General features: G+C 45.0%; 1 protein-coding gene across 1 annotated transcript in view; it reads left to right on the top strand.

Annotated features, from left to right (window-relative positions):
* LOC119461563 (DNA mismatch repair protein Msh2-like) overlaps nucleotides 1-25720 on the top strand; it is a 75586-nt gene that overhangs the window by 27916 nt on the left and 21950 nt on the right. Inside the window, exons 12-17 of the mRNA XM_037722907.1 lie at nucleotides 5785-5904; nucleotides 12119-12255; nucleotides 14209-14328; nucleotides 19576-19690; nucleotides 20163-20218; nucleotides 22749-22838. Coding sequence (XP_037578835.1) covers nucleotides 5785-5904; nucleotides 12119-12255; nucleotides 14209-14328; nucleotides 19576-19690; nucleotides 20163-20218; nucleotides 22749-22838 — 638 coding nt within the window. The remainder of the gene's footprint in view (nucleotides 1-5784; nucleotides 5905-12118; nucleotides 12256-14208; nucleotides 14329-19575; nucleotides 19691-20162; nucleotides 20219-22748; nucleotides 22839-25720) is intronic.

Below are 25720 nucleotides of genomic sequence, written 5' to 3' on the forward strand. Positions count from 1 at the left end.
GAGGTAACGTGATCAAGCATGCGCTAAGGGCTCCTTTCTGCTCACGAAATTTTAAATGAATTTTATTTTAATGGAGCACAACACTGAGCAAACATCTGTAAACGAATCTCCGCTGGGCTGGCACTCAACAACATCGATTTTACCTTCACAATTCATTTTGTTTTTAACTGCCCGATTGTTCGGATGTTATTGTGGCAATGTCCATGCCTGAAATTCGGTCGACAACTGTAAATGTGTTGTGTGATGGGAAAGCCAGATGGGAAAGGAGGGCGAGCGCCGCTCTGCTCTGCTTGCTCCAGCTCATTTTCAACTTCCCGCGCAGCGCGTCTTTCCTCATCACTTTTGCGGCATGCGACATTACGGTAGCTAGTGATGCATCGAACCTTCAACTTTGGCTTAGGTTTGTCCAAAAAGTGGTCCATGCAAGTGAGAAATTTTGTCGTAATAACCGTTGCACAGTTTTAGAGTTCGAATTCACGGGAGTTTCTCTCTTTTCAAATACATAGGACTCTGGAGGGACCAACAAAGTAGTTTGAATTATTCGTCAATTCAGATTGAGAGATTTCGAATTTTACGGATTTCACTGTATTGGTAAATTGCTCTTTACAAAAGCCACTCTTACATTGAGACAAGCCGTGATAAGCAGAAAGATGCAAAAACAAAAGGTGGGTGGCACTGTCACCTTGAAGTTTCCGCACCAGCTAGACGTGACATAGTGAATTTTGACAGCATTAGCTCGAGTTTAAATAATTGCTTATCGATGAAGATTGACTACGCAGTATTCTAAAGGAGCCATAGACTGAACTTACAATGTTTAGAACATTTACTGTGCCCCCAATGGGCCTGCATACAAGAAAATACCTTGAAGTCTGTGATATCACGCTGACGTAGTGGTGTGGAAGCGTCAGTGTGAAATTTATCGATAGCTGCCGCGGTTTCTTTCGCAGCGGTTTCGTTTAGTTTCGTTTTGACTCAATACGCCCGTCGGCCGCGTGCCTAAAGAGCTGCGTAGTGGCCATCCATGATCGCATAGATAGCGACCGCGATTTCGTCTGAAGTTGTTGCTGTGAACGGTAGTTTCGTTCTGACTCGGTGCGTGCGTCGGCCGGGTACGGCCACACTAGCGGCAAGTTGCCGCGCGTCAGCGCCTTGCCGCGAAGTCCACCGTGGTAGTCGCGTCTCGCCGCGCGGCAGCGCGATATGATCTCGCGCGCTCTCGGAACGCGGAATCACCGTGAGCGAAAAGGGTGCGATCGGACAGCGTCAAGAAATCCCTCTATAGAACCGCGAGAGACGATAATCGTCAATTGATAACCCGGCGCGGAGCGGCAGAGGTCCGGTTGCCATTGGCTCCGTGACGTCATCCTCGTCGCTCTCGGCACCCTCGGCAAGCCGTAAAGTAAAACCCCCGATTCCTGCCGCTTTTGCCGCGCGCGTCATGGGGCCGTATTCTGAAACGTTCGCCTAGGCGAAATCAGCGTGCGCGCTGATTGGCTGGTTGAACAAAATTGAATGACGTTGGGCTCAACCACCCAATCAGCTCATCCAATTTTGCTAAAACAGCCAATCAGCGAATGCCTGAAAGCGAAAAAAGAAATTTCGCCTAGGCGAACGTTTCAGAATATGGCCCATGATGTGTTGCCGCTCGCGGCATGACGCGGGCGTTTTTGCCGCTATCGTGGCCATACCCTTAAGCACCGCAAAGTCGCCGTTCATAATCGTGTCGATAGCGGCCGTGGTTGCAACAAGCAGTTGTTTCGGTTTGACTCGGGGCAAAGCTGTCGAGGATGAAGCGCACCGGCTACATCACGATGGACGTGTGATCCGTTGGCGTTGAGCTTACTGGCGAAAAAATTATCGGGATGTGCGCGCGGTAGTGTTGGAAATGATGGCGCGCGCCGCGGCCGTGCTGCGAAGGAAGTCGTGAGGCCTCGATCGCCGCTGCGAGAGCCAATCAGTCACGAGATGACGAGAATTGCAGCATCCGCACTGCTTTTGTGCTACATAGCGAAAGGATTTGCTCGTCCGTTATACTAATAAAATCGTGCTGACGTAGTAAGCATTTGCTTATTGTTTTCTGCATACCCTGATAATTCGGACATTTTTTTTTTCAATCCCGTGAAATTCGAATTAACTAGGTTTTACTGTAGTATGTGATATACTGTTCGAACTATTCGATTCGAAATTATTTGACCAAATCACCATTCGCTTCGAACCTCAAATCCACTATTCGCCCGTCCCTAAATTAGCTGTAATTTCATTGAAAGAGAACGAAAGTTGCGGTAATGGAGGGAGGGAGGGTAGGCGACGTTTAGCTGCGGCACCAAATGTGTTTTTATATAAAGATGTGGTGAGGCGAGGAGGTGGTAAAGACTTCGGACGCTGCTTGACGAGTGTCCCGTTCTGATCTCGTCGAAAACTTCCGAGCCGCCCCCAGAGGCACAGACAACAGTCACCAGCGCCGTGCGCGTTCGGTGCGAACGCGGGTAAAACGCCGACGGCGTCGACAACAGTTCGGTGCATTGCTGGTGCTGCTGCATGTCTAATTTTATACAGCTGATAAAACTACTATCCTTACTCCGTGTAGCTCTCTACTAATTTGCTATCGCAATTCATGCTTCGCCTTTCGGGTGAAACTGCGACATTTTTTTAACATGCTTACTAAAGAGTGACAGCATCAGGCAAATGGTGTCAGCCCATCGAAGATTGACTACGCAGTATTCTAAAGGAGCCATAGACTGAACTTACAATGTTTAGAACATTTACTGTGCCCCCAATGGGCCTGCATACAAGAAAATACCTTGAAGTCTGTGATATCACGCTGACGTAGTGGTGTGGAAGCTTCAGTGTGAAATTTAAAAAATTTAACTTTGGCCTTCATTTTCTCTGGCAGTTATCAATCACCATGACAATGCCTTATTGTGAAACTAGTGAAAATAGAGTTTTAAAATAGTACCTAATCATTCCAAACTGATTCAGTGTCCTTTTGTACCAGACATGCTGTTGCCATGTGAGATTATTAAGTAATTCTGAAAAAGACCTTGTGCGCATTAAGTGTGAATGGTCTGTATATATATGAGTGATTTATTGTAACTACGTAGATATAATACAGACAATGTATAGTATGATGGGCACTTTAATGCTGCTAAAAGCAAATTTAATTGTGTGTGCGACAACCAATGGGCTACGTTATGAGGCTTAATAGGGCACAAAACAGCAGTGGTGATTTCATCTTAGGCAGGTGAAGTAAATGACAGATCAAAGAGAAATTCTTGGTTCACTGCATGATTTGTGCCTTCTGCCAGAGTTTAAAGAGTTTAATTTCCTAAGTTACCTGTTAGTTTAGGAATAAAAATAAAGAGTTTGAGAGAGGCTGCCACAAAGAGAGGTTGCCATCCACACACTGGACTGCATGCTTGTGGGATCAAGGTGTGCGAAAGACAGTGGAGTGCAGTGTCGGCACCATGCTTATAGCACGCTTCAGAGTCTGAAGTGAATGAAATGTAGCATTTGTTTTTGCGTAAGGGCCGTACTGTTCTTCCTAACCCTATAAGGTGCTGTGTACGCAATTGTGTACACCAAGATATAGTGCATCAACAGCAAAAGCATTGATTAAAGTAATGATATTTGAAATGCTATTGCTTATATCTTCAGACAATTCTAATTCTAATAGTGCTGCAAAAAGTGCAAGATATTTTTGTAAAATGAGTGTGAAGGTGGACGGTTTGGTGTGTTTGCTCGGTGTTGGTATGTCATTGTTTTATTGTGATAGCAATTATATGGACACTCAAAAGCAGATTTCTGCCGTCGTCATCGCCATCGCCGTGAGGTTCCATATGACGTCAACGGAGATTAAATTGTCGCCGCGCGCCGAACGCTGTATGTGCGAGTGAAAGGGCGCGAGGGGCGCGCGCTTTCACGGGGAGTGAACGCACGGCGGAGAACAAACGCGCGTTCTGCGCCGTGCTCCCTTAAGGGCTGCAGAAGTAGGTGTCTCTTTCCTCCTTTACAATCACCATATATGTAGAGCAAACGCGCCTTCTTCCGACGCGCGAGAGGCTGTGGGGGAGGGGGGGAGGGAAGGGAAGCGACGTTTAGCTGCGGCACCGAGTGCCTATTTATATCAGAGGCTCCGGCAACAGTCAACAACACTTCTGCGTGTTGCCGGTGCTGCTGCATGTCCAAGTTTATACAGCTGATAAAGCTAATATCATTACTCTGTATAGCTCTCTACAAATTTGCTATCGCAATTGATGCTTCGCCTTTTAGGTGAAACTGCGACAACTTTTTTCACTATCTTTTTTTCACCAGGGGCATAATTTTCGAGTGGTCAGATTTGTGCTTTTCAAGCCTGCTGGACATGAAACAGATGATCTTATCATATTTGGTGTTCCTGTGTGAGTTTTCGCCTGGCGTCCACATTCTGTAAACTTGACAAAATTCACTAAAGCCTGTTTCACATGGTGCGATTTTGCAGTGCGTTTTTCGCAGCTGCGATTTCCGCAGATGCGAAATTCGCAATCCCGTTTCACATGGATATACGGCAGCTGCGTTTTTCGCATACTCGTTAAGCATTCTGACTGGCGATGACGTATGAGCGAGCCGCCTCCTATTGGTCGTCTGTTTCCACCGCTACAGTGGCTACCACCGCATCTGCGTTTTTCGCAGAGAAGTTCAGCACGCCGAACATCGAAAAAACGCACGCATGAAGGGTCCGGCGGCCTATTTTCCGCAGCTGCGAATTCGCATGTGCGAATTCGCAGACAAAATCGCACCATGTGAAACAGGCTTAAGAATTTAAAATTCCTAATCTATTCTACAGCTGTATGCTTTTAAGGATTCTAAAGATGCAAGAAATGCGATGAAAGTAAATTTTCGATCAACAGAATCAATTGGTGCATGAAAGGGCTAAATTTGGATCGAAATTTCTGGGCACAAGTAAAAAGTAACTACCTAGATATGGATCTGCTTTGAAAAATATATGTGCTTGCAGCCGTATGTAAGGACCACAGGAAGTGACTATTTTAGCTTTGATTGCTATTGCATTTGTTATCAATGGTACAAGTGTGCAGCTGCATCAGCTGGAGTTCAGTTTACTCTGGAAACTTGCTCTTCAAAGGCAAACCTGACTTGAAAAGCAAGCTTAGATGCAGTGCCATATGTGTAAGGTTGCATAATGAAAAATCTGCAGAAGTTTTCATGTGAAACAAAAAGAGAATGCTGCAGTTGATAATGCTTGCTACATTTCAAGCTACATTAGGAGCAATGAAAGTGTAGCACCTGCATCTTCTTGGATGCCAGGGGGCACTCACAGCAGGCCAGGAACGAAGAAATATAAAGGTACGCAGTGTGTGTGTGTGTGTACTCAGTTATCAATTCTGCAGTCTGCGGGTCAATCGTCTTTTCTTTCCCGCTCTACAGAAGCTTACTGCACAAATGCACATATAAAGTGCGAGAAATCTAGGGAACTGGTGCGCACGTGCCCAGGACAGCGTGTTGTGGCAGATGCCAGCTACTGAAAATGCCATAAGTTTTCACGCTGCACAAATGCATGTGCACAGGATGCAAAGTGCAGCGGGTCAAGCAGCACGGCACCGGGAGACACATTTTATGACGGCGCCAATGCTTTTGAGTTGAAAAGCTTCTCGATAACTGACTGTCATATGTAAAAGCATTTGGCTGATCGGGGCCTGGCAAGTGTGAACTTTTGGTCTTTCTGTTTTGCTGTGATCACTGAGGGCACCTGAGAGCAGTGTGGATGCCAACAGCTCTTCCGGAATGCAGGTAGCAAGGCAGCGTCTGAACCGAGCCTCCTGCGTTTGCTGAACCGGTGCCGCACGGTGGGTGGCCAACGGATGTTGAGCCAGTGGTTGCGACAGCCACTCTGCGACCTCAATCGCATTGGTGAGTGTCCTTAAAAAATTTCTTGTCTCATTAGGACTCGTAAAGCCTAACCAGTGTGGCCAGCTGAAAAAAAAAGACAGACTTGCAGGTCAAGTTTTCAAGAACAGTTAAAACACGTAGTTTGGGCCCCCAGAATTTCTGAAAGAACCCACTGAATTCTAACTACATTTGGGATTACAATCTATATGTAAAATTTATTGTTACCGCAGGAATACAGTTGTCTTGTAAGTAATGATAATGGGAATAAGTTCCCTCCTTCTCTGTGTAGGAAGTGATAAAACATTTAAACAATACAGTAAAAGCTCGTTAATTTGAATTTCTAGGGACTGAAAAAGATGTCCGAATTTACCGAATGTCTGAATTACCGAATGGACAAAATAGAAGCAATAAACGGTCAAGTTTCGTCAACATACCTTTACTGCACAAAGTAATCGCGTATGCTCGTCTGCTTTCGCGCAGAAATCCGCACAGACATATTTTTCTGAGTCCTTCCAAGTGCTGAGCAGCTCGCATGCTGTCTGCAGTGTCACAAAAAGATTCTTCCAAGACAACGAGGGCCTTTCACGGCTTCCTTCACAGTGCAAGGGGGCCGGGGCTGCTCCTCCCGTGGCCCCTCTTCCTCCTCAGAATCTTCACCGCGCAGCACGTCCCTGGCAATTTCCTTATCAGTAAGAGAGCCAACTATAGCAACGCCGGCATCAATGCCAACGTAATCGGCGAGTGTCACTGCATCAGGCAGAATGCCTCCTAAATCCTGGCTGTCATTGGCATTGTTTTCTGGCGATACTTCGGCCACTGTAGTATCACTGGGCTCAGGCACAATGAAACCACTGCGTCTAAAACAGTTAGCAGTGACGTGCACAGGTGTGTTTTTCCTGTTTTTCCGCACGTGTGCAAGAATGCTAACTGCACTCAGAAGACACGTCGTACTGTCTGCCGACTTCGTGACACAGTGTTGTACGGAACGGCGTTCCAACTAGTTCCAGGAACTAGTTCCTGGAACTAGTTCCTTTTGGGAGGAATGGATGAACGCCACCGTTTCATTAAGGTGAAGTGGAACTGTAACGGTAACTTGTTACGTTTACGAAGGAACGTTGTCTGTTGGACACCAACATCGAGATGCAACTCTTGCTGAGTTCAAACAAGGGACTTTACTAAGTTGCGAATATGTATAGTAGACATTTTTCTTCTGCTCATACTGGAATATTGAATCAGCATTCATTAAACGCCTATGTATTGTTCTTTTCGATGCGGTTTCTTGTACAAGAAATTGAATTATTTTGATGCATGTGAGTAACTTATTATTTGCGCAACTGAAGCGCAGCATCCTGACTGCGCATTTGAAGACTGAAGTGGAAGGTGCCATATGTGTTGCACTTGTAATCACCAAAGTTGCAGTTAGACATGCCTGGAGTATGTGCGGTGCTCCTGAACAAATTCGTCTAGGAGCATTTCTTTGGATTCTTTTTATCACCAGATAATCTGCTGTCGGCAATGTTGAAATTTGTATATGTGTAGTTCGATGTGAGTTTTAAATTTCTCACTTTATTTCGCATCAGGATTATCCGACACTATATTTGAATTTTAAAAAAAATCAAATGTAACGTTAATGTAATGGCACGTTCCAATGTTCGAAGTGTAACTGGAACGCGTTCCTTTTTCATTAAAGGACTTGTAACGTGAACTATTTCAATATTGGGAAGGAACGAGCTTTCATTCCTGTTTTTGAGGAACGTGTACAACACTGCACAGGAGCACGCACATTGTTCCAGCTCGTGCCTGCGGTACTTAGTCTTCACGTGCTGAATTATGCCCTGGTCCATCGGTTGGAGGGCCAACATTGTGTTCGGCGGCAGTAAAATAACTTCAATGTTGTTCAGTCCGGTGGCACTGTTAGGTGCACTGCAGTTGTCTAGCACGATTAACACCTTGCGGTTCTTCACAGAAAACTTTCGGTCCAGCTTTTGGATCCAACATCAAAAAATTTCTGATGTCATCCACGCATTTCATCCACCCTTGAAACTGCTGAAGCTTTTGCTGAAGGAAGACATGGCTTTATAAAAGAAAGCAACGTGAGTGAGGTATCGTTTGATGAAGATGACGATAATTCCTCTTGTTATTTTTAATATGGCAGGTATAAACAGCCGATTTGCAAAATGTAATACAGCATATTTGTAAAAAAGTGAAACAATAGCTTTAGTACCACCAAAAAAGTAGCTGACATGACGTGAAAACCATTAGAGAACCTACTGCCTGCAAAATAAGTATTTCTCCTGTTGAAGAGTTAAAAAAATTGCTAGAAATGAGGTTCTACTGTATTGAACCATGCCAATAAATACAGTGGAACCCCATTAATACGTTCTCACATTGACACGTTCCTCACCTAAATCCCATTGACTTCTATTTATTATGTTCCCCTTGATACGTCGCCAATCTGTAATTTTCCTGCATCTTGCGTTGCGTTTGAATGTGGCGGTCACATAATTTAGTGGTGCAGCTCAGCTTGTACGTTGCAACAAGTGACTGGTGCGTTGCAAAAAGCGACCGGCACATTGCCGATACGGCACGGCCATGCCGGCGCCGTTTCACATGGCCGTATCTTGAAAGCGATCTGCGATGTTGACAAGTGTGCCTAGTGCCGGATACCTTAGTATGCACTGTGCTTTCAACATTTAGTTCACATTGAAGCTAGAGACAGCCGCTGCTGCCGTGCTTCCTTACTCAGCGAACTCCCGCGGTCATCAAGTGAGATGGATTCGTGTTCACCTTAGCGCGCGTGACACCGTGCTTGTTAATTTAGTTAGTAAGCGAATTTTTACAAGCTTATACGGCTGATAAAACTACTATCCTTACTTCGTACAGCTGTCTACTAATTTGCTATCGCCATCATTGCCACGCCTTTCAGGCGAAACTGCGCCTTTTTTGTTTTTTTCTTCACGGTCCCTTGAAAAACGTATCAACAGGGTTCTACTATCCATGTGCATTTTCTTCTTGCCCAAATCGTCAACAATCGCCTTCTGGAAGGCATAAAAGTGCGCGTGCGTGATCTCCCGAACGTTTTCGCACGCCACCGAGCGCCTCGGTACGTCGAGTGCAGGGAACGTTTTGGCCGTCGTAGCCGCTGCCGCGGTCGTCATTGCTGCAGCAGTCCTCGTCTTCTTTTTTTTCTCGCTGGTCAAAGCATCAGCTAGGCTGTGATGTGGTCCGGTCCGCTCGACGTGGGAACCAATGAGAGATTGCGCAACCGCATGACGTAGCCGGTTGCTTGGCAACTATACATCCCGCGCAGATCCCGCTGTGCCAGTCGCTCCGCTGGCTCGGGCGCTGCAACGCGTTCGTAACAGCTGATGTTTTTCGTATTAAGAGCTATGTATTTTGGCTGGGGAATGTTACGAATTCGTATCACACCGAAATTCATACCAGCTGTGATTGCATCACCGGGATTTTACTGCGAGTACTTCTTAAGAGGCTGCACAACCATTTCATTTGGGGACGGTACCAAGCTACTACGAGGTCCACAGAGTCCTTCGGTCGGCCTCACATCTAAAGAGGGCCTCCCGTTGGTCCTGCCTTCTGCAAATAATTGACGTTGAGCTGACGAGCCACGGTGGAGTTTCCCCATTGTCTCAGCCATCAAAATTGCTTGTCTCTCGAAGTGAGCATCATACTGAATGCGCTGTGTCACCATAACGTCACAAATAAATGGAGTTGAAACACAAAAGGCCGCAGGGTACTGCGGCATCATAACCATAACACCAGTCCCAAGCAGAGTGAAAATGCTGTTGATTCCAACAAAAAACAAGTTTTGACTTCGGTCAACTAGTCTACGGATTGGATCGAGATGTAAAGGTACAGGTTGGCAGTGTAACGCTAAAAGCCACGGGATTTAGGAGATTTGCTTTAAAATGGTCAATTTTGCAGTTTTTCGAATGTAACGTGAGGGTCCAGTTCAAGCAACAAAAAATCGTGAGAAAAACTCATTACAATTAAGTAAATATGGTATCTCTAAAGCAGAGGTTCTCAAGCATTTTCGTTCCAGGGAACCCTGCTAAGCTCCATGAAACGCCAAGGAACCCCGCCCCCCTTGAATTAACCGAATTAAGATTTCCTGATTAACCGAATGCCGAATTATTGAGGGTATCAAGAAACCAATAAATGAATGGTTACTAGCGTCAACACGCTTTTATTTACTGATTGAATCAGCAAATTTTGTTTCTATTTTGCACAAGAGCAGTGTGGAAGCTGAAATTCTCGTCATCTCATGACTGATTAGAGCTAGCAGCGGCGAAGGCCTCGCGACATTCTTCGCAGCACGGCCGCGGTGCGCCTCTTCATCTGAGACGCTTTTCACTACCGAGCGCACATCCCGAATAATTTTTCGCTAGTGAGTTGGTCGCCAACAAATTGTCCGTCCATTGCGATGTAGCTGGTGCTCTTCATCTTCGACGGCTTTGCACTAGCGAAACTACTGCTTGCCACAACCGCTGCGGACGAAACCGCGGCCGTTATCGACGCGATCATGGACGACGAGCTTGCAGTTCAGAAAGCCGGCAGCCGACGCACGCACCAAGCCAAAACGAAACTACCGTTTGCTGCAACAAGTGCGCACGAAACCGCGGTCGTTATCGACGCGAGACGGATGGCGACTACGCCGTTGTGAAAGCACGCAGCCGACGCGCGCACCAAGTCAAAACGAAACTACTGTTTGCCACAACCGCTGCGGACGAAACTGTGGTGGCTATCAACGTGATCATAGGTGGCGACTACGCACTTATGAAGGCACGCGGCTAGCCGTCAACGTGGTGTTATGCGTGGCGATTAACGCAAGAATAGAGGCTTTAAGCGCACAATTAGGCACGAAGCGTTCCGGCATTGCTGTCAGTCACATATCACGTACAATTGCCGCTGAGGACCAGGGTGATGCGGACTGCGCCGCTTCGTTTTTGGACGCTAGCACCGTTCTTGCTCCTTTGTGTCGCGCATTTGCGCTGCTTCGTGCATTTATTTTTTAAATTCCTCTGACGTCTACATCAGTGCGCACGCTATCGGCACCTACCCTATTTACAAACGGGAGAAATGCACATGGACGGTAGCAAGTTACGGCCTCCGAGATTCAAGTGCCAAAGCTGAGGCGCACTGCCTGTTTTCGGAGGTCTGGTGCCTACAAGCTGCTTGCAGATTTATTGCGCAGTTCGCGCGTTGCCGTTACGCACTGTGATGTGCTTTTTGACACTCGGGCATGGGCAATGGAGTGTTCTGTGGATCGAGCGCACCTCGTGTTCGCCGTTTTAGCCGCTTGGCAAGCGCGGGACCACGGAAAAGTTATCAGTGGCTCACAGAACCCCGAGCAGGGGCCTGCGGAACCCACTTTGAGAACCCATGGTGCGGGCTGCAAATGCGCCCAGCCATGCAGACTGCCATGCTCAACCACAGCCGCTAGAAAAGGAGACGTGTGTCAACCTGCCCAGGTGGGTGCGCGCACATCTGTGTTCGACGGGACACAATATGTATTCTGTAATTATACACGTGTGCACCCGCCGTCACCTGTCACAGTACAAGCATCGTTACGCCTAATAAGTGTACTGGCAGGCCTTCAGAGCTGTTTTGGACGTGCCTGTGGTGTTTTGAGCCCTTGGGAGCAGTAAAAGGCATGCATTCATCTTTTTTTGGACATTTTCCCGGCCCCTAGAGAGTCCAAAAATCTGACGTTGACTGTATTGAAGTCGTGTGTAAACACATCTTTGTTATAGTATTGAGTTTCTGAATGCATGGTGTTCTATGGTCAAAAAGTTATAAAATGTTAAATACTTAATTATATTGAGAAATTGGTTGTATTGAGGTAACATATTAGTTCTCTTGTTAACATTATACCTTTTATTTTGTCTCCTGTCTTCTCCATAATCCTGGAGCGTGGGGGAACCAAAGTGGGACAGATGCTCAAATGGCTCATTTGCATGACAATCTGTGTGAACCTATGCTTACATAGCTAAAGAGTAAAAATGCATTGATATAATTAAACCTTTGTTTTAGCACTGATGTGCTATATTCAATCATGATTCTGTCTGCTTTATGTTCTGCTGTAAGCTATAATTAAACCTTTGTTTTAGCACTGATGTGCTATGTTCAATCATGATTCTGTCTGCTTTATGTTCTGCTGTAAGCTCTGTTTCTTTCATTATTCTGTGTGCAAACCGCACTGTATTTGTTGCTCCAGAGGAGCGGCTGGACCTGGTGTCCTTGCTGGTGGACGACTGGGAGCTGCGGCAAAGCCTTCATGAACAGCTCCTGCGGCAGTTCCCCGACCTCCTGAGGCTGTCACGTAGACTCCACAAACAGCGGGTCTCCCTGCAGGTACAGCTGATATGTACTCCGCAGCTGCCGTTCTCAACTTAAAAAGTCCCTGAAACGATTCAGACAAATTTTGTAGAAGCGTAGGGTACAGCTAAAGTAAAACATTCGTACCACAATTTAAGTGAAGCGTCTCGTATTAAGAGAGCTACGGACGACTACAAGTTACTCTTCTCCCTAGCCATGCTTTTTCTGCTCGGCTCGTTCGCCAAGTGATCGGGGCGAGGAGACACTGTCTCTGTGTCATGATGTGATGTCGTGTCGTCTCTTTCCGGTTGTCTTGGAGCCAGCGTGTGAAGCCTCTCCAACCTCTCCGCTAGCCTCCTGGCCGTCGATCCCCAGCGAGAGCTATCCAAGCAGCGTGCGTTGCGAGCGTTCTGTTGCAGCGCCAAGCGTTTCCAGTATTCCGGTAGCCACAGGCGAGCTGAGCCTTTCGACAGGTGGGCTGAGGCATAAACTAAAGCCCGTCTGTACTACTACCGCTGTGACATAGGAGCTTTGGCGTAGACGTACCTGAGCGGCCTGATCGGCCTGCACGGTCCAGCACCTGGTGGCGCAGAACTTAACCAGCCAAACACAGAGCTAATATTGCTGTAACCAAGTGTAAAACATTTAAAAAGACAATGTGTTCAAGATTAGGCTCCTGCCTAAAACTTGGTTACTGCTATATTAGCTCTGTGCTTGGCTGAGCTTTAGTGGCACCAGGTGGCTGCACCGTGCAGGCCATTCACGTTTGTGCCTCCGCTCATCTCGTAAAAAGCCCAGTCCACTCACGCTTGCGTTTACCCGAATACCGGACACGCTAAACTCTATTGTGGTAGTAATCCTTTGGCGTGAAGTGACGGCAGCAAACGCGCAGATGCTGGTGCCGATCGGATGCCCACAGCCCGATGCACTGCAGCCACTCTGCTCGCATGTTGCCTTGCAGAGGGACACGTTGTTGCAGCTTGACATGTCGCCAATCGCTAGATTTGCAGCCCACATTGTATCAAGGGTGATTCATGGTGCTCGCAAAAAGAAAGCTCGAGACCAACCCTGACCACGCAGCTCGTGTCAGCATACGGAGAACGTTGTAACACAAGTAGACGACACTTGCTGTGTGCCGGAAGTGCTTGAGTGTAGTGATAAATTGTCATTGTGTATTCTCTTTCTGTTACTTATTTTTACAGAAACAAATTAACCAACATTCCAACTATTAAGAACATTTGTTCACCATAAAGTTGGAAAAATTATTGATGATGCACTCTGGGCAGCCGTTTGGATAGCACGCCCTACTGCCATCACATGGTCACCTCGTGTCACTTGGTCAGGGGCGGCTGAAAACTCAGGGGAGCAGTGTCACTGCAATCGGTAGCGATGTACATTTTTAAAACATTATGATAAATTACACGTTTTATGCGGAGCGCTTAAATTCGTCACTTTGTTATCAGAAGGACGAACCCTAATGACTCAGTACATTTATAAAAATTGTCAAAATCGTTTCAGGGTCCCTTTCGCTGGACTGTTGTTGACTACTGCATTTCAAAGTATCTGTCATTCTTTGTATGCTTAACTTTTAAACTGTCAAGATGAAAAAATAAGTGTCCAAATGGGACTTTTTCTTTCTCTTTGCTTAATCTGTGTTGTATGAACATCGAACTGAGTTTGACAACATTAGAAAGCCAAGTGGCAAAGTCAACAACGAAGAGCAGAAGGATGGAAAAAAGAACAAATTGACAAAATCTGGCTCCAGAAGTCATCACCGCAAAAGTGCATGCCCAACAGAGTGCAGATCATGTTCAGGCTTCCACGAAACAACTGTGCAGTTTATAGCTATGTCTGCTCAAATTACCTTGCAGCATGCTCAGTGTTGTCATCATCCATGGTTTCTGTTTGCTTACATTGGCTCCGAATCTACATATCCTAGTATTATTTTTATCACCCTCACTCCCTGTTTTTTGCCGTCTTCTTTTTCAGGAGATATACAAGCTGTATCAGTGCCTGCAAGTGCTGCCTAAAATGCGGGAGGCGTTGACCAAGGCATCCGAGACGCACAAGTCACCGCTCCTTGGCGCCATTTTCGCCGCGCCAATTCAGGCAGGAACCTTTCTTCTAAACCTGCGTACATGTGCAAGATCTTGAACAGTCACCAAAGTTTTTATTCTAACAACTTTAAAGACATTTTGTCATTTTGCCCGATTGGTTCATAAGAAAATCCCTATCGATGCATGCCTCATCGGACAAGAGAGGTCTATCAGAGATGTGTACTAGCTTTACTGTCGATTGGTAGATAAAAGCATGGAAGAAAAAGGCAAACAACAGTGTTAAGCGTTCTATTGATTTGAATGGACTCTAAAATTCTACCTTGTTGTGGAATTTTAGAGGAAACAAAAGCCAAAGTAAATGCATCTTCCTTTGAAGTTGTTTGAACAAAAAAATGCAGTTTGCTGTACACAAGTGGTACTGTTTGTTCAAGTGGCTTAGAAACTTTCTGAGAAGCGCTCCCAGAAAGAAGAAGCATTCATGTGCACGATGAATAATAATAATAATAATAAAACAAAAGCAAAGAAAGAAAAGAAAAGAAAATTTTTGACTGTCTGTACATTCACCTGTAATTTGGTTTTTGTGTTGAAATGTTGCATTAGATATGCCTATCTTGCTTTTGCTTTACCCAATCATGATTTCTTGTGCTTATAAAATTGATACAAAAAATTTAATTCCATATCCTAGCCTGCAGTCCTAATCAGATGCAGCACATATTTTGGCGCTGTTGTGATGCCACTAGCACCTTATGCCCTGTGCCTAGACTATCCATCCATTATTTTACTGGTGCATAGAGTTGGATGAATTTGTTGTTGAGAAGTGCTGCCTTTTATACCCTAGTGGTGTTTTGTAAAGTAAAAGTGAACACCTTCCTCATTGAATGTACTGTCACTGAAGATAGAGTGTGCATTGGATGAAAGTTAAGTAGGGGTGTGCCAATATTCTAAATATTTCGAATATTGCCAAATATTATATTAATATGTTTAGTATTCGATACAAAAACTAGGTATTTGAAAGCTTTCGAATATTTGAGTAGGATATGAATATTCGAAACAAAAGGAATGTATTGCTGGCTGCGTGGGAGCAAACACGGTTCTTAGCGTTTCTTCCTATTTAATCTAAGAATATCAGTCTGGTTTTGTGCTGAATGTTGTGATAATTTCGGGCTGCTGGTGAAATTTCGCCTGTAAAGCACACTTAGACACTGGACATCTAAGCATTGCGGGAAAGCCAGCCTCAGTTGCAAGGGGACGGGTTTGCTGATAGCAAGGAGGCATATTTTCGCATAACAAATTTTTGGACGCATAGCAATGCATGGGCGCAGGCCGGGTCCTTTGGTCAAGATAGAATTAACAGAAAAATGTAATTAACCAGAGTCAAATTAACGGGAGTTGACTGCACACGTAAAACGCAGAAATGCTTTTCCGAGATAATCCCTGGACCAACTTTAATGAAATTTTTCGCATGTGACAGAGAAAGTTATATTCTGGTAACAGTAAGAAGCGGAGCGGAATATTGATTTAGGGCCTGACCTTTTTTTTTTTTCAATTAAAATTGTCCAAAACCTATTGGTCTGAAAAAAATAGAAGCACGAAGTTTGCTAATTCGTGGCTCTGCACCAAAACACAGATATCTTAGTTCTGTAAACTGCATCCGCCAGAGCATCTAAAGTGGACAAATTGCGTATACTGTCAACGACCAATTTTCCGGACGGCCAAATTTTTCGGACATGCCCGATAATTCGGACGCTTTCGCGGCATCGCCACGATACCCCATTGAGTCAGTGTATAAGAATGTCTGAAATTTCGGATGCAAAAAACCTTCGCCGTCTGATTTTCCGGACTTTTTGCCATGACCGCAGGTACGAAACGGCATTAATCATAGCCACCGCCACCATTTTGATTATCTCTCCTCCTCGAACCGACGCTATTGCACGCAGATCCGCTAGCCGCCGTAGCCACCACCGCGGTAACGCTAGGCCTACCTACAGTAAAACCTCGATAATTCGAACTCAGTTAGTTCGAAATTTCAGTTAATTCGGAGAATTTTAGCGGTCCCGTCATTTTCAATGCAAATTCTACCGGATAATTTCCATAGCCCGCGCGGCTCTGTTCGGATAATTCATAGTTTCCGGCTGGCAGCAACGTGCGACTCTTAGGTTAGGGCGCTCGATGCGGTTACCGACCATTTGCAGAACTCACGGGGACTGAAAAATAGTCCGAAAAACTCGTTTGGCCGAAAAAATTGACATTTATTAAGCTTTTAGTACGGCTTAAAAAAAACCTCTAATAATGCCCTGTCTTATACTACGCTTGGAAGGGATCAGACTTGCTTGGACTAGCGCAAGAGTGATGTCGTCTCCGTGTACAGTCGACACGAGCGTCACGGCGTGGCGATCTCTGCCAACAGAGTTCGCCTTGGAGATCGAAGAAACGAGCTTCACAACATTTCGCTCTCGCGTAGGCACAGGAGGTGGCGCCAATCACTGAGACACGCGTCTCCGAGACACCTGCTCAGTGTACACACCACGTTCAAAATAGCAACCGAAATTTTAGAAAAAAAAAAACGAAAGTCCCACAATAAATGATAGTGACGATAGTGCTTACCCCAAAAAGAAAGAAAAAAGAAAAAGTGCCGTCCTCTGGAGCGTTTTGTCAGCCAAGGAAGAGCGGGCATAGCCTTGGAGATTGATAGCATGCGCCGCCTAATCTTGGAGGCGATAGAGCGGGCCACTGGAAGCCAAGCGAGTGGAAAATCCAATATGGTGGCCTCCAAGATCGGGTAGTGTGGCTCTGAATGAGCGTTTTAGTCTGGACAATCAAACTTTAGGGTCTCAATACGTCTGGAAAATTGGTTGCAAAAATGCATTAGCGCAATGGGAACCCTGGCGGTCCATTTTTGAAGTCCGGAATATCTAGCAAGTCCGAGGTTTTGGAGTCGACCACGTGCGTGCCCACTTTAGCGGCGGTTATTGATTCCGTGAACATCATCCGCAACTTTCTTGAGTGCAGCAGGGCTGATATTTATATGCTACGTGTTGTGAGCCAGCTGGAGAACATGGCATTTGGGGCGGCGAACTACCGCGCCAAGCAATCCTGCATCAGTGATTGCTTCAAGTAATCTGTTTCAGACATGGAAAATAAAGGTGATTTCTTTTTGCGGCAAGTTCTTGCTCGTTTTATTTTTTTTTTTCTTCATTTCGGTTAATTCGAAAGTCCGCTTAATTCGAAGAATTTTCGTGGTCCGGCGGCCTTCGAATTATCAAGGTTTTACTGTACTTCGATGTTCGCTACCAAGCTTATTTCTCTTGAAACTGCATCACGCACACAAGAAACGAGGACAATAAGGCGATGGTGACAGACAGGCCTTGTCCTCGTTTCTTGTGTGCGCGCTGCAGTTTCAAGATGAATAGCTGCCAACTCGCCCAACTTTCAGTACTTTTACAAAGCTTATTTCTGTTCGGTGCAGTGTATTTAATTGAAACAATCCACTGATGTGGGCAACAGCGCCGACTCCGCCTTTGTAATCCTCGCCGATGTCTCGGAAGCTCGGAAAGCACGATGCATTGCATAATGCCGATTCCAGAAAGTAAGCTTCGCCTCAATAAAGCAGTGTTATGCAGTGAAGCATATGCAAAGTATTGCAGTGAAGAATATAAAGAGTGGCAAGGGGCAATTGTCACGAGACGCAGTATGTATTCCTTAATTACACACGCTTGCACCCGCTGTCTCCTATCACAGTACGACCAACGGATACACCTAATAAGTGTACTGCCAGGACTTCAGAGCCATTTCGGACGTGCCTGTGGTGATTTGAGCCGTTGGGGGCAGTAAAAGTCATGCATTCGTTTTTTCGGACTGCCCAATTTTTTTGACGTTTTCGCAGTCCCCTAGGAAGTCCGAAAAATCGGACGTTGACTGTAGGTATTCATTTACAGCTTATGTGGATTTTTTTGCAATGTTTACAACATTCTTGCAAAAGTCCTATTCAAAAATTAGTAATATACTGCTCATGATGTATAATATATTAATTTTGTCGCTTTAGATGTATTATTAGGTGCAGTTTGCAAAATTATAATACTGTTTTTCATTGATAAGTTACGGAGTTTGAAGCTTAACTAGTTGTGTGTCTCTAAATTTTGCAATTCCCAAAAACTTTATGTAAAACATTGACAGCCTAAATAAAAAGTCCACTTCCAACAGTCACTATATTTTAAACTCTTTCTTTTATGTATATCACCTCACTGAATTCGGTGCAGCGATTGCTGAGAAAAATGATTTCTCCTTTTCATGTATTTATATAGGAGCCCCTTAGCTAAAGCTTCCTCTTACCCCAGATTCATTGTTTTTTTGTGAAGGAACTATCATTATTTTATGTAATCCATAAATAAAAAGCAGAATGAATGCACTTTTCATGCATAAAAGTTTTATAAACAAGATGTATGTCATAAAGAAATATAAGTTGCCAAAATCAAGATTGTGGAATAAAATTCAACAAAGTTTGTAAAGACACGCTTGTATCTACTAAGAAAAGAATGTAACGAAAATTGAGATATACAAAATGTATTGCCGTTTCATTGGCACTATCTCTGCAAAAATCTAAATTTTTTGTTAAACAGGTATCCTGCTGCAAAACTTTTACTGCAAGCACTACAGTTGTGCGTGCCAGGCTGCGGCCGCTGATGTTCCGGGCTGGTTTGCATCGTCGTTGCTCTCAGAGTCAAAGTCTGATGAAAAAGCAGCATCCTCATACTCGCTGCTGCTTGATCCATCGATAAAATCAGCCGTAGACGCAGCGGAATCACAAGATCTGATATCTTTCAAAACGCACACGCAAAGATGTCGAAGGCTTCCATTTTTGCTTTCTACTTTGACAATCACGAAACTTCGGAGCGCAATAAAAAATCACCGCCTCGCCGTAAAAAAGCGCACTGCTTGGAAAACTAAAATATAGTTCTCCTCCTTCACGTCCGATGGCATAGTGTCTGTGAGCGGCGACGAAGGTCTCGAAAGCAGCGTTTCAAACCATCGATAGTGGGTGGCCATTTTTGCTTTGTACTTTGACGATCACCAAACTTCGGAGCGCGTTCGAAAATCGCCGCCTGGCGGCAAAAAAAGCGAACTGCTTAGAAAACCAAAATATAGTTCTGCTCCACGTTCAATAGTGCAGTGTGTCCGTCCGTGAGCGGCACGGAAGGTCTCGAAAGCTGCATTTCAAACCATCGATAGTGGGCTAACGACGCCCAGTGGGCGCGGTACGGAAAGAGTTAAGCCTGACCTTAGTGCTCCTCCCCTCGTGCAGGAGTTGGAGGGAGATTTCAGCAAGTACCTAGAGATGGTGGAAAGCACGCTGGACTTTGAAGCTGTCGAGCAGGGAGACTTCCTGGTGAAGCCAGAGTTTGACGACGAGCTCCGAGGTCAGTCCCTGCTTGTGGTCCTGTCGCTTAGAGGAGGCTTGTTTATGTAGCTGTTGAAAGTCTCTTCGGAATTGGTGAGCCCAGACAGGCAGGCAGGCAAAAATTTGAGAAGCTGACCTGCCACAGTGGCTCAGTGGTTATAGTGTTCTTCCAATGTGCGTGAGGTTGCGGGTTCTATTCCCGGCTAAAAAAACTAAATGAAGCTCCCAATAGAGCCAACACGTGTAGATTGATGCACAAAGAGATGCCATTTAGAGATGCCGAATGTTCATGTGACCTTCTAGGACCAAATATTCATGCTGAAGACTCAAGGTCTTCTGGCTGTGAGCCACTTGTAAAAGTTCCTACACATGTCTTCTGTTTTCAAACTTGCTGTTGCGACTACTGCAGTGCAGCATGAAAGTGTTGTTGTTACTGGGGAGCAACAGTTGGGAGTGCGGTGGTGTTTGACCCTGCATCTGTTTTCTTGCAGCGCTTCACGAGGAATTGGAGAAAGTGAAAAGTGAATGCGAAAGCTACCTCAGAAAGGTTGGTACAGGATGCATAAATGCACTAGTTCATTTGGTAGCAGTTCTGAACGATCAGTGGTTGTGGTAGCAACCATTGTGCGCCAGTGAACAGAACAAGAAGCAGTAAAATAACAGCCTAGGACAAGAGACAGGCACTAGAAGTGCTGCGTTATAGGTGCTGCAACTATACTCGGTGTCAGCCTAAGAATTCACTAGAAGCTCAGCCCATAAAACTGCATCGCACTTGCCCTCTATGCCTTCAAGTTCCAAAACACAGCTCTTAAATGACGCCTTTGGCATGCCGGTATAGAAAGCTTGTCTCAGCTGTGACATCGCATGAATGGGTGAATGTGATAGGCTTGCACATCTATGTAATAAATTATCTTTTTGCGGCACAGTGGTATAGATGTCACTGCTCTCTTAGGTTGTCACTGACTATAGTTACTATGACCTTATGACCATGAAGTGCATTAGGCAATTGTGCCAATAAAGATACTTCTGCAAGTCACAGATTTTAAAACAAAGACCCTGCTTCATTGAATGTGTAAGTCTAGATTGAGTAGTAACATATTTACTTGAATCTAAGGCACACCTTTTTTCCGAAAAAAATGGGTCCGAAAATTGCCTGCGCGTTACAATTAGACACAAAACCAGAACTACATTCACAGTGTTGGTAACGACCCCACTTCAGAGCTGTGAGATGCAACATCATCGCCATCACAAGATGGCTACAGAGCACATTTTTATGAAAGTTGCTGTGGGTTCATTGAGTGCTCGACTTAGTTTTAGTGCTGCCTTCCTGCGGGTTTAGTACTGGAGGCGTAATCTCGAGTTTCAGAGACTCGTTGAAGCGAGAGGGAGACAAAGCATTCGCTCCTCACTGCAGGTGCTTTTCATGATAGCGTCGTGCTACTGCAGGCGAATATTAGCTGCGGGGGCGGAGTGGAAGCGAAAGCATGGCTGGCTTCTCTTCATACCGCCGATGTAAGCTGTTGTCGGCACGGCATGAAACCGTATCTTTTGTCGCTGACTGAATTGTTTCTGAATGCATTCTTTTCTGATTCAAATTTGCTTTTTCCGATTGCCTGATATTTCTGAAAATTTTGTGGCCCCTTCCATGTAAGGAATATCCATCGGTGATTGTACTTATTTGCGTTAAAGGTCGAATTTCAGTGTAACGAAATTTCGATATAACGAAGCAAATTGCCAATTTTACTGACTTCGTTATATCAAGGTTTAACTGTACTATGAAGCAATCTTGGCAAAGCCACAGGGCCGGTAATTGTCAAATTTTCTTATTAGCAGCCTTTGAATAGCACCTGAGCAAATTACACGTGCACCTGGTGGTGAACGGATATGACGAAAGTCGTGGCAGGTCCCTAATCCCGGAGGTCATGCCGAGGAGTATGGCTGTCCGAGTTGTGCATCACTTCCAACAAGCAGTAATGGTGGCTTCTTTTTTTTTTTTTTTTTCCGCTTTCGGTATCAAAAATGCCTACTTTTGCTAGGCTTTCATTGCGCATAAACTCATATTTCAAACCTAAAATTTTGCATGAACGCTGGTCTACATGTACATTTTCTGAAACTGCACTTCTTACGCTAATTATTTTTTTGCAGTGAGCCTTTTAAGCTTTGCTCTCTTACAATGACAACACATTTAGCCACTTTGTACTGCAGAATGCTGATCAGCACTGTATTGTGAGAGCAGAATTGGTGCTTGTGATTCTTTTGCATTGTGTCTATGGGATAGACAATGAAGGTACCCAAACTGCTCGTCTTATAGAGTATGCTTTATTTGGGTTTCTCTGAGAGCTTCATTGTCTTCCACTTTGTGCAGCTGAGAATGTGTGATACTTATTTTCGTCTAATGAAATGGCTCAGCTCATTGTTATGTAGGCTGCTGCTGTTCTAGTAAATACTATGCTACAGTGTTCCAATGAAGTGCAAGGAAGTGCACTTGAAGATTAAAAAAACAAGCAAGAAACTGTGTCGAGCTACTCAGACGAAAATATTTTCACGCAAAACAGCAGTAGCTGGCCTTGAGACTATAATTACGAGGACAGTCACGGTGACATGATGCTATTAATTGCAGTTACAGTAATGATTATGATGTCATGACAATTACAGGAACGCCAATGATGGTGTGACAGCTCACATTGCAGAGCTAGGATTGGCACGTGGCTAGAGACAGTTTTCTTGTCTTTGTGATTTTTTTCTGGCCAGGAAAACACGGTAATGGTAAACGAGGCAATAATACTTGTAGTAAATCGCTGTTAAATTTTTCATGTTAGCAGCTTATCTTGCTCAGCAAATTGTTACTCTACCACGTAAAAAAAAAACAGAAAAGCCCAGTGTCTCAGTTTGTTTGACGAGTAGCATAGAACAGAAAAGTCATCTACAGAGAAACAAGTTAATGCAGAGCTGGTGTAGTTGCAGCTGGATCACCCTGCAAAGCTGTGTTTGATCATTCTAGCCCATTTTGAGACTTGTGTGGGATGAAGTTCACCTTCAGCGTTTTCCTTCCTCTTCTTTTTCTTTGGCCATCATAGGCTGCAAAAGACCTTGGCCTGGAAGCTGCCAAGACCATAAAGCTGGAGACGAGTAAGGATCTGGGCTACTACTTCAGAGTGACACGCAAGGTCAGAATGGTTGCTGCTCACACTCCATTTGTAACCAGCAGAGACGCAATCCTAATGAAAGACGGGTGCCAAACTGAAATGTGTATCATCACCACAACCTGAGAATGGTGTGAAACTTGGCTAAATGTTGGGGACATGATTAAGAAGAAGAGCTCATTCATACGAACGAGTCGCAGAGGTCACATGACCAAGTTGGTTGCAAATGGTTGCTTTGGTCGACAAGCGACTACTTTGGTCCAGTTGCTCACTCCTTGATCTTATACAGTGCAGTGATAACGATATCAAGAAGAACGAAAAATTCAATCGTTATAACCGATCATCGCTATATCTGGACTGCCGTAAAAAAAGCTGCCGAGTATACCTTTGTAGCTATGAAACCAAATTTCCTACTTGCGATAAAAATCGACGTAGAAAGCAGGCTGTGAAAAATAAAACGTTTATTTATACCTCTAAGCAGTGTGTCAAGCGTTAGGCGTTCCAGAATAGTCATAAATCTGCACTTGCTTTCGCAGGAAATTTCGTGCTCACAACTGCGGTGTGGATCGCGTCCAGCTTCTGCGCGAACACTGGCGGTTATAATTTAGCATGCATGAAATGATGAGCGACTCGATTAATGACAGTGTACTTTGAGTGAACATCAAGGTTGGTGTCAAAGACTGGCTATTGTCAATCTCGTCGTCACTACAGCTGCTGTCGTTGCCTCCGTTGCACAACGCCGCCGCCTGTCGCGACAACAATCGCCCCGTCGGAGATCTCTTCATAGATTGAGGCAGCACTATCTGCATTCGGTAGCTCCTCCATTGAAGCACCATCTTTTTCATCGTCGTCGGCAGTGTGCTCCCAGAGTTCTGTATGTCAACTGCTTCCACCGTGTTGGTTTCACCCATGCGGTGTTTCGCCCTGGTGCACGAAGCCTGCATTTTTGGTTGATCGGCATGACCACTGCTTCAAGCCTTCATGATCGTGGCGCTCCCGGTTTTCATAATCGTCGATATCGTCGACTGCACGAGCTTGTACTTCTTCGAGTCTTGCAAAATCTGCAGCTTCGTCTCAAGCGACACAGCTTTGCACTTTGTCGGCGCACCTCGCGCTGCTTCCACGGCACGTTTCCGCTCGCTTATCACTTTCATTTTTTTCCCCTCCTCTTCTAAGGACACTCGCACGACCTGCTGGCGACACGGACGTGAAGCAGCTGGCACCATCTTGTGCACGCTTCGGCAACTTGCAATGCTCTCCGTGGCTTTCGCAATCGGTGCACAGGCAGGATGCGCTGCGCGGTAATGGTGGCAGATATGAACTCGCGTAGGCAAACTTTTCGCCCCGTCTCGGTTAAGGGCAACTTAGGAATGCAAACTTCACGATTATTCTGCACTGAAAAACTCCGCCCAGAAGCAAAATTTGGATCGTTATATCAGGTACGCGGTGAATAACATATCGTTACATATGGTTTTTTTTCTCATAGCCCTAATGCATAAGTTGATACTCTTAAGTCAACTCATCGTTATAACCGATATTTCGCTATATGTAGTATCGTTATAAGTGGACTGCCCTGTATAACGATATATTGGTTATAACAATGAGTCCACACCAGCCTGCTCGTTGCTTTTATGGATTAAGAATCATGTCTGATGAAAGCAGTGCTCAGCTTGGCTCCTTTCTCAGGGCAAGCACGCCCGGAATATAGCGACAGCATGAAAAAGCTGTATTGACGATGGCATTGCAGTCTATTGTAAGTGAAAGGCACTGCTGCGGGCCTACCACTTCTATATCACCTCGAACACTTTGTATATGGTATCGCTGACCGATGACTTCGACATTGATAGTGTCAGGTGGTGCTGCAGGTAAATTTTGTTCCCAGAAAGACAAGCAACACTCAAATTACGACAGCAGCAAGCACTGTTGTTGGTCGCCAAATCGAATGAAGACTACTTGAGTCTGGTTGCTTGTGCATTGATGCGTCATCGAATCGTCCAGATGCATCAACTAATCTTGCACTGTGAGCTTATTGGTATGCAATCTTGGAATACTTTTGTATTGCATACAGACGAGGACATAAGAAGCCACATGAAAGACACGGACACGGAGCCGTGACCACACAGGATGAGCACTACAGGTGTTAAGTAAACATGACTTCAGAAATCTGATGTGTCGCTACATAGCTTGAGTGCTAATCGCATCACCATTGACAGTCATCATGAGAGGAGTTCTGCCATAATATTTTCTGTCATCATCTTTGCATCTTAATTTATTATGGTGGTGATTACAAGATTTTCAAGAATATACTCTCAACCACAAATTTTTTGGACATGCCTGATAATTCAGACCATTTAACCAATGTACAAAGTCATATGAAATTTTGGATGCTGAAATCCTTCGGCATTTGATTTTTTATACTGCTTGCCCTGAGTGCAGATCTGAAATCGCGTTATTGAGGCCGCCACCACCGTCATTTTCATTATCTTGCAGTCACGAAGCAGCACTCGCATGCCGATTCACTGGCAGCCGTAGTAGTTATTTTGTGCTGTTGTTAGGCCTACTTGCTTTGACATTCACTATCAAGCTTCCTGCTGTTCGGTGCCGCGTTTTTCATTTAAAATTTACCGCTGTCAGCAATGGCCGCCAACTCTGACTTCATTATGCTTGCCGATGGCATCGAAACGTACAGCAAGGGTCTAAAGTGTTGCTAATGCCGGTTCCCGAAAATCAGCTTTGTGGCGGTGCAGTGGCGTTAGGCGTCAAGCATATGCAATGTATTGCAGTGAAGCATACCAAGAGTGCAAAGGGGCCACTGTTATGGGGCACAAAATGAGTTGTTAATATTACTTAAATGTGTTATGAATAAATTATATACGCACGCCCATGGTGTCTCTTGTCATAGTAAG

This window comes from Dermacentor silvarum, chromosome 8, assembly GCF_013339745.2.
Source record: "Dermacentor silvarum isolate Dsil-2018 chromosome 8, BIME_Dsil_1.4, whole genome shotgun sequence".
In the NCBI taxonomy this organism is placed as follows: domain Eukaryota; kingdom Metazoa; phylum Arthropoda; class Arachnida; order Ixodida; family Ixodidae; genus Dermacentor; species Dermacentor silvarum.